Source organism: Zeus faber (genome assembly GCF_960531495.2).
Source record: "Zeus faber genome assembly, chromosome: 13".
Lineage (NCBI taxonomy): Eukaryota > Metazoa > Chordata > Actinopteri > Zeiformes > Zeidae > Zeus > Zeus faber.
In genome coordinates, this window is record NC_137198.1 from 18,909,236 (window position 1) to 18,924,006 (window position 14,771).

The 14,771-nt window shown below is 45.4% G+C and overlaps 1 protein-coding gene across 1 annotated transcript in view; it reads left to right on the forward strand.

Moving 5' to 3' along the window:
• Nucleotides 1-14,771, forward strand: part of tiam2a (TIAM Rac1 associated GEF 2a) — a 79,922-nt gene that overhangs the window by 47,529 nt on the left and 17,622 nt on the right. The window contains exons 10-15 of the mRNA XM_080013058.1: nucleotides 2,926-3,105; nucleotides 3,980-4,084; nucleotides 4,205-4,283; nucleotides 4,403-4,492; nucleotides 5,126-5,329; nucleotides 7,232-7,320. Of these exons, the coding sequence (XP_079869184.1) occupies nucleotides 2,926-3,105; nucleotides 3,980-4,084; nucleotides 4,205-4,283; nucleotides 4,403-4,492; nucleotides 5,126-5,329; nucleotides 7,232-7,320 (747 nt within the window). The remainder of the gene's footprint in view (nucleotides 1-2,925; nucleotides 3,106-3,979; nucleotides 4,085-4,204; nucleotides 4,284-4,402; nucleotides 4,493-5,125; nucleotides 5,330-7,231; nucleotides 7,321-14,771) is intronic.

Here is a 14,771-nt window from a genome sequence, read left to right on the forward strand (position 1 = left end):
ACCCGGCAACCGTCGCTCTGTCGCGAGCACTCTCTGACCGTGAATGAGCGCACAGTTAGTCAGGTCACCGCAGGCCGGCAAGTCCTTTATGTTTTCCAGTCACGCCACGTCGCTCGGCTACAAAATGCGTCCGGTCCTCATGGCGACTTGTTTTTGTTTTCTTTTTCATTCTTCAATTTGTAAACATGACCTGACAGTTGTTGTCGCCCCCCCCCCCCCCCCCCCCCCCGAGGGCGAGGGGTGTTAACACTATGGTGTTAAAGTGGAGCTTTGTGTGTCTGCATCTCTGAATGTTAAGAAAACACTTGTTTTTTTTTGTTTTTTTTAAGAACATCAGTGGCCGTTGAATTACCTTCTGTCTGGAACATTGGAGGCTTTGTTTTTGGCACCGCTCAGTGAGGTCATTTAGTCAAGTCGACCTGTCACAGGGGAGGAATAAGAGTATTTGTATGTAAGTGCATGTTTTTCTTCCCAAGGCACGCTCAACAGAAAGCAATATTTGTTGTCCTGGGCAGAATGTGCCATGTGTATTTGGAAAAGGTGTGTGAGTGCTTGCGTATGTGCGCAGTGGCGCTGTACGGGGGGGAGAAAAGTTAGGATGATTCCAAACAAAAAATAGTTTATTTTAGTCACTTATATGGTCATACAATATTACAATATAATTCAATATTTTTATACTAACAGCTTCTTTTTTTTATCTTTTTTTTTTTTGGCAAAAAGTAGCAATCCAGAAGCAAAACGTAGGCAAAGGCAGCAGGCAACTGATTGGGGCCCTGAAGAAGGCCCCCCTCACGGGCTGACTGGACTTCATAGCATTGACAGCGACAACTCAAAATATAGACTCCTCCATGCAACGCCCTCAACCCGCAAACGCTCTAGGCCCCAACTGTCGAGCAAGTTTGTTTTGAAGTGATCGCTTTTTTAATTTTTTTTGCTATTTTTGCTGAAATGTTATCAGGCAAACACAGGCAAACTTTTAGCATGGTATTCATACTAAATCAGTTGATCCCTGCCTGTTGGCTGGCCCAGATACACCGTCCTCCCATCGCCACACCCCACCCAATGAACCAATGCCCTACTCCCAACTGAAGAAGGTGAGCCACACTTAGCCTACTTTCTCAACCTTGGCATAATTGCAGTGGGTCCCTGGGAAGTATTTTTTATTTTATTATTATGAAAAAGAATGTGTTAAATTAAAGAAAAGAATACAGAGGAGTCAGAGAGGAATGTGGAGCTCCAGGAGCTGGAAGGCTATCGTAAAACAAGCTGCAGATAGCGAGTTATATGGAAGGGATTCAAAGGATTGATTCAAGGATCGCACTGCGCAGTAAAAAATGCTATTTAGCACATTGCTTGCGTGTATCAGATAGCCTTGCATCAAATTGTGAATTACACTACATGCTCAAGGTTGCACACATGTCAGCAACTATTATACAAACCTTATAACTCACTGTCTGGGACTGGTAAATATTGTACGACAAGACAGTTACAAGCCTAACATGGTAGAGTTATTTAAAGCTTTGAATGGGTTGATTTGGTTCTGGAGAGGTGTGGGGGTCGGGGGGGTGGGTGGGTGGGTGCGTGACTTCCACTGAGGTCTGAATCAAAGGAACCTCAGTTTGCCACTCTGGACGTTGGTCTGAGAGGGAAAAAGCCTGTCACTCATGGCTTTCCTGTCGAGAAAAGGTGACACATCAGCCTCTAAAACAGACAAGCATTTACACAGTGACTCATAGCAAACACAAAGGGCGTCTCAGATGCACTCTCCCACACACACTTCTTTTATGGTCCAACGGTGCCCTTAAATGACCACTGTAGTCAAGAGGCCTAATCACTCAGGGCAATTACCTCTCCTGATCCTGCGTCTGAATTATTTCTATCAATTTATTCCGGAAACCCCCAGCAGCTTCTGTCAGAAGTGCTGAGTTACTGGCTGCTTTATGCTGTAGGTGTAAAAGTTTTGGCATGCTAAAGTGTTTCCTTCAGATACAGGGCCTCGGTAGCCGTGGTTGTAAGAAGCCAGGACTTAGCGTCCCCTTCCTCCAGCCCCCAGGAACCAGCAGTGGCACTTTTCCCTGTCGAGACACAGTCGCCACTCAAACCCTGACATGGCTGCACCCGTGGGGCCTAGCGGTTTCGCTAGACTAAACCTCACCGCCATTGGGAAATAAAAAATTGGGCAATATTCAGCCACAGGTTCCAGTAAACGATATAGAAACCATATTAGACACTGCACGAGAATGCAATGGTGTTGCCAATCCGTTTTCTGGTGATCTTTCAAAAAAAGACTACATTTTTTTTTCCCCCTGCACGATTCCTTTAACTACAGTGTCGGTGGCACATGTATTCAGTTGTACTTGTTTTTATTATTATCAACCCAATCATTTCACGAGCTCATTCAAATAATTACATCTGTTCTATGAAGTTGGTGCCGAAAAGTAATTTCAGTTTGTCCAGTAATTGGTTGGAATGAAATGCCTGTGGGGCACGGCATCTCTCAGCCCTCACCTATTCCAGCTAATACATCTCAATGTGAATGCAGCCCTCGGGCCTCCAAAACGACGGCAGTCCATCACGATGACGCGTAACCTCTGGTAGACGCCACCAATGATATCTTGCCGTCTTAATCTGCCAATAATCCCCCGTTCGATCCTCCGATGTACACGACAATTACAATGACCATTATGCAGAGCGGCCCGCGCCTGTGTTGTTGAATGAATGTCTGAGAGGCTAATTGTGTGACATCTCTGCTCGGCTGCTGGAGCCACAGCCGGGCCAGGAGTTTAGGCTAATGAAATTGCATTGATTTGTTTTTCTGTTTCTCTCCCTCTCTCTTTCTTTCGCTCCTCTTGCCTTTTTGCTCTCGTTATTGTCCTCTGCTCTTCCTCCCTCTCTCTCTCCTCTCTCGCCTTTCCCCTCACACAGAGGCTGGACGTGCTGTCTAACATCTACTCCATGTCGCCCCCTGAGGGCGGTGTGTGGGATGGCGGCAGCGGTGCTGCCACCGAGGTGCTGACCAGCGTCCACATGCCGGACGGCCTGGCGCTCCAACTTCCTGTCAAAGGAAACCAAACGGCCGCAGAGCTCCTCTCCTCCGCCTGCAAGGTACCGACAGGAGCTGCTGCCACCATGACACTCCGAATTATTAACACAGCCATGAACTATTTTTTCTTATTTATTTTTGTCTCACTCTCAATTGATATCACTCTCATTCACATTTAACGATGATAACATATTTCTGCCTTTAAATATTTTGTCTTATATCATACTGCCTTTTCAAATTAAAAAAAACGCTTGACTGCATATAGACAAGTCACATTTATGGGCTTCACAAGCTTCACATTTCATGTAGAAATCAACAGCGTCCCTCCCAAAACGGAAGATACCTCGAGGAGTCCCGAATGGAGGAGTCGGCCTTGCCGTGATGAAGTGGGCAACACTATAAGAATTATAATGACACCCTAGGTTATACATATAAATCATTCTCTCCGTCTTTCATATAATTCTGGCCTCCCGTGCACACTTATCTTCTCCACACACGGGTTGTTATTTGAACCTCTCACAGAAGATCTGTAACAAAACAACCACCTCCATCTAATCTCTCGACCCAACCCTGTCTCCTAGGACTAGCGGCAGTGGCTACGTCACACACACACACACACACACACACACACACACACACACACACACACACACACACACACACACACACACACACACACACACACACACACACACACACACACACACACACACAACCCCTTTTCATAGAGTATACACACGCAAGCCATTTAGATTATTACAAATACTTTTTTGTTGCCCAGCTTGAAGTCAATGGGCAATTTGGGCACTTCCATTGAATTATGCACCATTTCCCCATGCCGCAGCTGCCAGGGCTTGGCGTTGGTGCATGAAAAATATATGGATTATTGTTGTGAGCGTGCCAGCTGCTAATGACAAGGTTCGCTTTCTGTTCCAGGTGAAACAGTTGGACCCGGGGCTGCACTGCCTTCGACTCAACGGCCACCTGGGACAGGGCGGGGAGGTTCGATACCTGGCCCCCAGCGAGGTGCTCCATGATGCGGTGAGGGGCGGTTTTACGACGCTTGCGGATCTAAATGCCTATTAAAGATTTGAAAAGGTTCCTGGTGTGGAAGGCGTTTCTCATTTGCATTTTCATTCATTGATTTCTGTCACTTTGCAGATCCTAGATCAGTTGGAGGTGGTCCCGGTGAATGTATTTAATCTTCGTATGAGGAGACCCAGCGCCACCGCAGACTTTGGTAAGCTAGCTCGTAACGGAGACAGACCGCGGTGAGGTTCCTCTTCTCTGTGTGTCACCCAAGCTTCCATCGAACTGTCCTTCCACTTCTGACCCGCTGCTGCTCTCCTCTTCCCTCAGGTTTTGCCGTCACGGGGCACATAGATGGTCACAGAAACAGCAGAATATTCGTCAGCGACGTTCTTCCTGATGGACTGGCCTTCAGCGAAGGTAACCGCCCAAATTGCGTTGGAACATAGGTGTCACAGAGGTGGCTCTTTGACTTTTTAACATCCTCTAAAACGTGTGTGTGTGTGCGTGCGTGTGCGTGCGTGCGTGCGTGCGTGCGTGCGTGCGTGCGTGCGTGCGTGCGTGCGTGCGTGCGTGCGTGCGTGCGCACGCGCCATGGTTCTTACCAGGGCCTTGAGGTGCCTGAAGTCCTTCAATTTCGTCCTCAGAATTTGAAGTACTGGAATACCTTGAAAATAGCCCCTTTGGTGCTGAAGTGCTTGAAAAGTATGATACTTGAAAACCTGTGATATTCCCCCTGGTTTAGTTTTTCAAATCATAACGTAGTAAAATCTTTTTTTAAATTGCTTTTATGACAGATTATGCCAGGGGAGCCAGCATTGTTGGACATTGACACTTATAATAGATATATGAATAATAATATAGATATAATATATATAGTAATATAAATAATAGACAATGAGATTAAGATTATATAATAGTTGAATAATAAAAAAAAGATCACATTGAAAATGGCATTGGAAATGAAAATAAATAGTGCTTTAAAAGGACTCAAAAGTCCTTGAATTTAATTTTGTAATGTCAAAATGAACCCTGGTGCGTGTGTGCTTCCAGGCCTGCGGCCCGGAGATGAGATCCTGGTGCTGAACAGCAGGCCGGTGCCGGGTCTGGACCTGACGCTGATCCAGACGCTGTTCGCAGAGCAGAGCCTCAGCCTGAGCCTGAGACGGGATGGGCTGGCGCCATCGGCCTTCGCTGCTCACCGCCCCGCTCCGCTTCCCAAACCCAACGCACGCCTCCGGGCCAAGTCCTCCTCAGGTGGGTGAGACTGACAGGCTCGAGGATGATAACACAGAAAATGAAAGTCGCTGACAAGACCCGGCCATTTGTCAAATAGTACTTCTATTTAATGCTGAAACCCGCTTGAAAAAATGGACTTGAGTGTAAAATGGAGGAACACTTAGTTCTAAAATTCATGGCCAGTTTTGTTAATTATTTTGCAGAGGAAGCCACACCGCAAGCTAGAAGCCACACCGTACTCTCCTCCTCCTTTCACAGAGTAGCTTAAATAAGACATCTTTACTTCCTCTTTAAAAAAAAAAAAACCCTTGACCTCCTCTTTGGCTGTTCTGGCAGATTTAGAACTTTAGCTCGAGATTCTGGGTGACATTTCACGACTCCGCACGTCATCGAGCAGAAACGCAGATGCCTCATTAGTGAAGCAAATGCACGATACGGTGTCAGTTCGTTTTAGCGATTCGGGTGTGAGAATTTATCGGTAGCCTGAAGTGACGTCAACCCGGCCAGACAGAACAGAGCGAGAGATGGTGCGTTGGTTGAGAGACTTGGGTTCGTTTTTCAAGGCTCTCCCGAAATTGCGGGTGCCCTCGCGCTCTCGCCCTAAAGGTAGGCATAGGGGGTTTTTTGGGGGTGCGTTGACAGGAAATTTGTGTAAACATGCTCCTAATTGTGTTACAATGACAATGCTGATGCTAATTCTGCTTCTAAATCTTCTGATAAAGCATTATAAACGGTGATATGCACTCGCTGGGCTCGCCGCTTTGAGGGAAAGAGGAAGCCCGTGCAGTATGCTCCGAATTACACTAATTCAATGGTGTGATGCTTGGAAAACACTCAGGGCGCTCATTACACTACAGGCCTGGTGCAGTTCTTTCCTCCTCCTCTTGGGGGCGTATGATCCCAGCCAGGCTGATCAGAGCAAGCGGCCATGAGGGGAAAACAAAGTAGTTTAGCCACCAACGCTTCATGGAGGCGTCTCAGACACATCCAGCATGACGCCAACACATAGAACAGCATGGCTTTTATGTGAAATGAAAACACATTTTTAGACCTGCCCACTCAATCAGACAATTTGTTGGATGGAAATTGCTTGTGACAAAAGAGCAAATTCAAAACAACAAAAGCCTAGAACTTCCCTTTATTTTCTGACTGTTATTTATGTTCATATATTATATATATATTAATTTTATATTATTATATATATAAATATATTATTATATTTCATATGTTTTATATATATATATATATATATATATATATAATATAAATATTATATATGAAATCTTTATCTTTATTTAAAGAAATAATCTCCCAACACCTTATCTATTCCATTTCCTTTTTTTTTTTTTTGACAAACACTGTTTTCAGCATGCAGGGCATACAACAGAGTATTTTTTATGTCATTACATCTGAGATGTATCCGAGAGCAAGTGAACTTCCGATTCCCAAACTGCAATGCTAATCTTTAATAGTCATCAAAAAAAATACACATCCTTTGGTTCCCTGTCAACACTTTTTATGTGATTTTAATCTAAGCACACAATTTTAGTATGTTTGGGCTAGAGGGGCACATTTGTTATTTTGTAGGATGACATTATACTACTTTCGGTAGTAAATATTTCTCCTTTTCCGACACAGCCAATAGGTGTTGAATAGAGCGATAAATACTTAATTCATCCCCAAAGAAAATTTGTCAATGAAAATCTACATAGAAGATAGATAAAAATAATAATAAAATAATGGGGGGGGGTTGACTGTACACATTAAAATATGACAATATGCACTAAGCCTATTGATAAACAACAAAATATATCACCTAAATAACAGATGCGGTGTTCATTTGCAGGTACTTATCAAGACACGTTTCGATATTTAGGTCTTAATTATATCACTTAACGCCGCCCTCCTTCATGTTTACAGATGTGTGTACAGCAATGGACAGTGAGGGATCCCAGGACCCAAAGGACGGCTACAGCCCCCATGCACACAGGCCTCTCCAACTAAGCAAGGTAGTGTGTGTGTGTGTGTGTGTGTGTGTGTGTGTGTGTGTGTGTGTGTGTGTGTGTGTGTGTGTGTGTGTGTGTGTGTGTGTGTGTGTGTGTGTGTGTGTGTGTGTGTGTGTGTGTGTGTGTGTGTGTGTGTGTGTGCGTGCGCGCGCGCGCACCCCCCCTTGGAGGCAGCTGTGAGCTGTCGGAGGGAGGTCTGGCACCAGTCCTTTCCGTAACCACAATTAAGATGCCACTTCCCCGTCTTTGGTTTAAAGACGTCATTACTGTCACGTACACACAGGATGCACACTGGAAGAGGGAGGGGACACAAGATTTCCCTCGGCCTCCGTTCCCGTTTGAGCTGTCTCGGTCGTGCTTTTGAGTTTTGTAGGGCTGCCCTCTGAAAGTCGACGAGTCGAATCGTCCCTCGTCTGAGATTCTTCAAGTTGAGCGGTGGTTTTTCATTTGTTTGTTTGTTTTTTGTTTTTTTTACAGTCTGCATTACAATAACAAGATAAAACAGTCCGAATCATGAGGCAAACTGGGAAAATGTGACTACAAGCGGAACACTTAATTAGCCCCTGGAGGTCAAGTCAGGCATTACAGCATCAAAAACAGTGTAGTCAGCGATCTTAATATTCACTGTACTGTATGGGCACAATTCCTAAAATTGGAGAGACTTTTAATGGAGACACTGCAAACTGATTTAATTACTTGACTTGACTAATTGCTCATGACATCCGCGTTTTAATCTCCGTATGGACAGAAGACCAAAACTAAGGAAAAAAAAAAATGTTTTCAACTTTCTACCGCAGTCAAATGAGAAGGAAATTAACAACATACTGCAATATCTCTCTGTATCGTATCCTAATAATTGGTGTATTGCAAAACAAAGAATCATGATATCATATCGGGACCAAAGTATCGCTATAACATGGTATCTTGAGATCTCTGGTGATTCCCACCCCGAGCCAATTAACCTTTAGAAGACGTCGTCGCTATTAAGTTGAACATACTCTGCTTGTTTGGGAATCATGCATATTATGTGTCTCTTCTGATTGCTGTGATAAAGAAGCAGCAGGTCCAGACACAATGCCTCCAGACTCTGTCTAACCAGGAATGGTTCTTCCTCCCCTTTTCTCTGTAAAGCGGATGGGCTGGAGGAAGTGATGGGGAGTGTTTGACCCGGGGTTAGCCAGGAGGTGGATCAGAAATGAAACAAGTGGCTCTCTCTCTCTCTCTCTCTCTCTCTCGCTCTCTCTCTCGCTCTCTCTCTTTTTTTCCTCCCCTCCTCCTATTGTTTGCCCAGCGACATGACTCAGTCCCACTGCGCTGTGATCTGCACTGCACCACTGCCGTTATGCTGCTGCTTTGGGCTCCCCGTTTGTCGATTGCTGAGGGGAAAATGAAACTGCATGGGAGGAAGAGTGGAAAGCAGGTGTGAGAGGGCGTCTGAGTGTGTCTCCCACACACACACCAATGAATGAAGGAAAGGAGGGCTGCAGTGAATTTATGTTTGGGCATGCAGGAAATGCTTCGTTTTCTTCAGATAGAATCCCATTCTGTAATAAACGGCAAAAGAAAAAAACAAATAATGTAAAAAAATTAAAAAAAAAACGGCGAGATTTCTACAGCAGGGAAATTTGATTTGAAGTGATGGGGAAGAAGAGCGACTCCTTATAATTTGCACACCGCCATCGGGTTGCTCTCTGGGGCGGAAACGCAAAGGGAAATTTGTCGTCGGCGAGTAGGAAAATGAGCCCGGCGTCTGCACTGGGGGGAAAAAAGGTGTGGGGGACACGGCGACGCACGCGGCATTCCCGGAAAAAAAAAAAGCAGATTGAGACAGATGGGAAGGAAAGACTCATTTCAAGCCTCCTGTCATACCTTGTAATCGAGGGCTGTGCTGGACCGACTACCTTTTGATTAATTGGTTCGCTGGATTCCACTTTGTACTTATTACACCGGAGAGCGTGCGTGTGTTAGTGCATGTGTCCGCTCGCTGGCTGGGTGGGTGGGGGGTGGGTGCTTACTAAGCAGAGTTAACAGTGTTGTTTACCGCCGGGATATTGAATGTGACTTTCAGTGAGTGTGGGCGACTTAATGATATATATCGGCTGGACAGCACCGCGGCAATCGTTTTAATGCTATGTTATGATACCATTACAGGCTTAAAGAATCAATTAGACAGGGTTCTTACTAGGTCCTTGACATGCTATATACAGTATACACACACACACACACACACACACACTCTAATATAAATGATAGACAATGAGACTAAGATTATTTTTTAATTAAGATCACATTGAAAATTCACATTTGTTTTGGGTGAAGTCCTTGAAAATGAAAATATAGTGCTTACAAAAAGTACTTAAAAATCCTTGGATTTCATTTTGTAATTCCAGAATGAGCCATGATTAAAGAAGTCAACTACATTGACCCCGTGCCTAATTCCCTCAAGTCACAGCAGTTCAGATTGATTTTTACCTGCTTGCATTTTTTGTGATACCTGATAGTTGTTTGTTTGTTTTTCCCCCGGAAATACTGTAATCCCAGTGTTGGGATTGCTCACACTTCACTTCACACACTGAGGGATTTGGGTAACCGTTTTGGTGCAACTGCATGGTCAATGCACACAGCTCAACATGTGCACACACACACACACACACACACACACACACACACACACACATATGCATGAATTCTGTTTCATTGAAGCAGGCAACAAGATTTTTTTTTTACTTGTGTCACATGTCCATGTGCTTACTCACGCACCTGCTAGATACGATGAAGTTAGGAGATTTTATCTGATCATTATTTGTCATACAATGATTGCGATTAACAATATAATAGTCTTTTTTTTTGTTTGTGTTATGTCGCTATCAGAGTTTAAGCGTATAATAATGTAATAACACATGTCTACATATTGCAGAAGAGCTATCTGTAATTGATGTATTAATTTGCCACATTTGCCCCAGCCGCCCCAACTGTTGTTTGAACCCGCCTGATGAAAACGCACCTAATTCTCATTCTATTTATTGTGAAAATTCTAACATCAGCTTTAAATTCCCGTTAAATTTGGATGGAAAAAATACACTGATCAGCCACAACATTAAAACCACTGACAGGTGAAGTGAATAACATTGTTCATCTCGTTCCAATGGCACCTGTCAAGAGGTGGGATATATTAGGCAGCAAGTGAAGTCAGTTCTTGAAGTTGATGTGTTGGAAGCAGGAAAAAACAGCATAAGGATCTGAACGACTTTGACAAGGGCCAAATTGTGTCGGCTAGACAACTCAGTCAGAGCATCTCCAAAACGGCAGGTCTTGTGGGGTGTTCCCGGTATGCAGTGGTTAGTACCCCCCAAAAGTGGTCCAAGGAAGGACAACCGGTGAACCAGCGACACGGTCATATTCGCCCAAGGCTCATTGATGCAGGTGGGGAGCAAATCTAAAACTTCTGGTACTGTTAATAAAAATAATTTGGTTATGGTAGAAAGGTGTTAGAACGCCCAGTGCGTCGCAGCTTACTGTGTATGGGGCTGCGTAGTCGCAGACCGCTCAGAGTGCCCATGCTGACCCCTGTCCATCGTGGAAAGCACCTACAATGAGCATGTGAGCGTCAGAACTGGACCATGGAGCAATGGAAGAAAGTGACCTGGTCTGATGAATCATGTTTTCTTCTACATCATGTGGATGGCCGGGGCTAGGGTGCGATGGAGCATCTGTGGGATGTGCTGGAACAACAAGCTCGATCCATGGGGGCCCCACCTCACAACTTCCAGGACTTAAAGGATCTGCTGCTAAAGTCTTGGTGCCAGATACCACAGGACACCTTCAGAGGTCTTGTGGAGTCCATGCCTCGACGGGTCAGAGCTGTTTTGGCGGCCGTGGGGGAGCTACACAATATTAGTGGTTATAAGGGGCAGTTTTAATGTTGTGGATGATACGGTGTATACTTGTGGAACCTGAATATTTTACTAAATTATCTTGATTAGCTCAAATAATTGCAATTTTGAGATGTGTAGTTGAAGTGGCTCTTTTTCCTCCGCTAATCAATTGCGTCTCAAAATAATGATTTCCTTAACGCTGGACAATTCCTGCATCTGCCTTTCCTCGCGGCTTGTTTACCCAGTTAATATAAGTATGACAAGTCATGGGAAATCATGTATTGATGTGCATTCAATGAAGTGGAACCTAATTACAGATTATTACAGATACAATGAGAGTGAATGTGGCTCAAAATACCGCAAAAAATTGTTTTCATGAAAGTTGCTCAGATTGCATGTGTGAGGCAAAAGATATTGCCAGAAATCGGTAATCTGGTATGAGAAGGGCGAGTTACAAGCAAAACTCACCTCAGCCTGACCGTGTCTATTCTTTATATAGGTCAGTGGTCCCATCGCATCAAAGCACTTCACTGGGGGGCCTTTTACGTAAATGCTCACATACACATATGCACACTGTACTTCGACAGACGGTCTGAACTAGTACAATAACAAACCCTGTTTTTAGACACCCTGGCATTTGCTGTTCCAATATTCTATCCAGATGAAATTAGGAGAATGACAGATTGTTGTTATACTGCAGTTTAATGTGCTCTTGTTTAAATATTGTCAGCGTGCTTTGACCGTGGTATGCGACGGCCACATATGTGTTGTTTCAATGCCACGTGGTCCTGATGGACATCATGATGTACGTCCAGTTTGTTGACGCTCTGCAAAGTCACTGGTCGTAGACACATAAAGCCTCTTTGCTTTGTCCAGACCAGACTTTTAACTAAGAACCTTTGAATGGATTTGTAAATGGAGAAATGACCACACCCTCCCTCGGTCTGGCTGAGAATTTGAGCTGTTTCCAACTCCTTTCAGAACGTGTGAATGCTAGGGAGTCAAAATATTCTGTTTCACCGCTACTCTAATCATTGCTTTTCCACTTCAAAAAGATATTTCAGATGCCTATGGATATTTGGATATAAGGCTGTAGCAGTTCCTGCTAATATTATCCTTGCCTAGTCTTTCTTCCAAGACTCCTTAGAGCTAAAACCATCCCCTCCCCAAAATGTAAAGGACCCCCCACTACATGGTTGTGTGGGTGTGTGTGTTTAGGGGGGAGGACAGTTGTCTGCATATGAGTGTGTGTGGGAGTTATTAAGCCCATCAGTCACCATATGGCTGCAAGAAGGCTACTAATCTGGCTTTAATGCTGCTAGTGGGGTTAGTGCTAATGTTGGGCTGCCCCTGAGTCAGTCTTTCTCACTGTAAACAACTCAGAGGGCCAGCTGGACACTGCAGTGGCAAACTAAAGGATAGACATTAGGACAGGACTTCCAGAGGTGTCCCAAACGGGACCCAGAACCGGCATGGCCCAAATCTGCCTGTGATGACCCAACCGGGTGCTCCCGGTGCCACCGTGGCCATAGCCCGGCCCGTGGTGGCTCTCCCATTGACTGAAGAGGAGCCCCGGCCGTGCCTCTGCCTCTGCACTCTGATAGAGCTGTTCCGGGAGCAGTCCCCCGCCCGGGCGCTCTGCTCCCTCCTGGCCATGTGCTGCTCCCGGCCCGCCGGCAGCGAGGCCGAGGAGAAGGACCTGTTCCTGGGCTCGGCACTGCTCGGCCTTCGCCAGCTTCTCAAAGACAAGCTGGCCTGTCTGCTGCAAGACATGGCCGCCTGCCTGAACTGCCGGAAAGCCACGGACAGGGACAAACGACTGGTAACTATGAGTGGATGGGGTGCTTATCTGTGGGCTTGTTTTTAATATCATAAAAGGAGAAAACCGGGTCTGTAGAAAATCTCCTGATGGCTTTTTCCACTACACATCTAATGTGGATCTTGGCACCAAGCCTCGAAAGCATCACTCTGGTTCGTCTCGGGCGTATTAAGCTTACGCATTTCAGATGTATTTCCAATACCCATAATTTTGGAATGCATACCAGCATGCAGGAATCATATCTAATTATGTTATCATTTAGATTACAACTTGTTTATGCAAGTGGATTTACCGCTTTGTTTATAGTCGACTCGGGCAGTCGCCCAAGACTCTGCTTCCAACCTCTATAGCCTATCCAGGGAAGCCTATTCAGCCCACCGTGAAGGTTTACCGTGATGGGAGGCAGGAGCGGGTCTGCAGGGTGCAGCGTTAGCTGTAGCACCTTATCTGCCTCACCGTTTCTGCTTCAGTTAGTTTTTTTGGAATCTTTGATGTTATCCCGGCAGCGTGCAGTTTATAAAAGAGCCGTTTACAGTAGCTAGTCGAAGCGGTAACTGAATTAATTGCTCTGTGACGCTCCCCTCGCTTCCTCACCGCTACCATTACGTCCTGGGGTCACGTAATCTTTGGCAGATGTCCAGGATGCCCAGGATCCCCAGCGAGCGACTCACTGGAGTCACTACTGTCACTACTGTCACTACTGTCACTACTGTTGTTTCTCAGGTCCGCAGGGAACGCAAACGGCACAGTCACGGTTGTTTCCCCATTATGTGGATAATGTGTTTTTTCTTTCTTTCCGTGATTGGGTTGCGTTGTAATGTTCGTCACGCGCTCTTTTTTTTTGTGCCCAACCTTTCATTTGCATGCATTTTGTTCTGGCCATAAGGATGGCGCTAAGGGGATAGCATTTACTTTCCCTTTGTAGTGGCAGTTGTGCACTGGAGTGCCTCTGAACAGCCTCGGGACTCGGTAGGGCTGTCTTTCCCCCCCATTTTTTATTGGAAGGCTGTTTCATTATGAAAATACACACTCTCCCAAAGTCCTCCGGGACTCGGCAGAATAATATTTGTTTAGGATGAATAATAAAAGGCGTAAATGGGAAAGGGTGCAGCGGGACACCCCCACCCCAACCCACCTCCTCCCCCTCTCTCCTCCCTTGGTCTGATTTATGAGCGTGTGTCTTGGTTTATTGAGCTTGAGAAGGGGATGGCACTGTGGCACTACAATACCCTAACTGGGCAAATGAATCAGCCGGCCTGCCTACCTGCCACATGGGTTCACTTTCTCTCTCTTTCTCCCTCTCTCTCTCTCTCTGTCTTGCGCTCGCTCTCGCTCTCTCTGGTGTGACAGGGCTCTCTCACTTATGAGGGATGGGTGCAGTGAGCCCCAGGGACGCTCCTGTATTTTATTTTTTATTTGTCCACGCCCTGGCGTTTGTTTGTTCATCTCAGCCGACGGAAGGATCCCTCGCTGCTGGCAAAGCAACGAGGCTTCTTCCGCTTTGATTCGAGCGGCGTTTCATCTTGGAAGTAGGCCGAGCACTGTATGTAATGACTCTGCCGGAACACCAGAGCTAGACGAACACAATGTTGTTTATTTGCGCTATCCCCTTCCCTACAAATCTGACTTGGCAGAGAGTTATTTATACCATTTTTCAAAACCAACTGTTCTGATACGACATTGAATAAGGATTAAAAAAAAGGCTGTTGTGCTGCGTGTTTTTTTTAGTCAATAACTTCAATGAATGAATACTGAACACC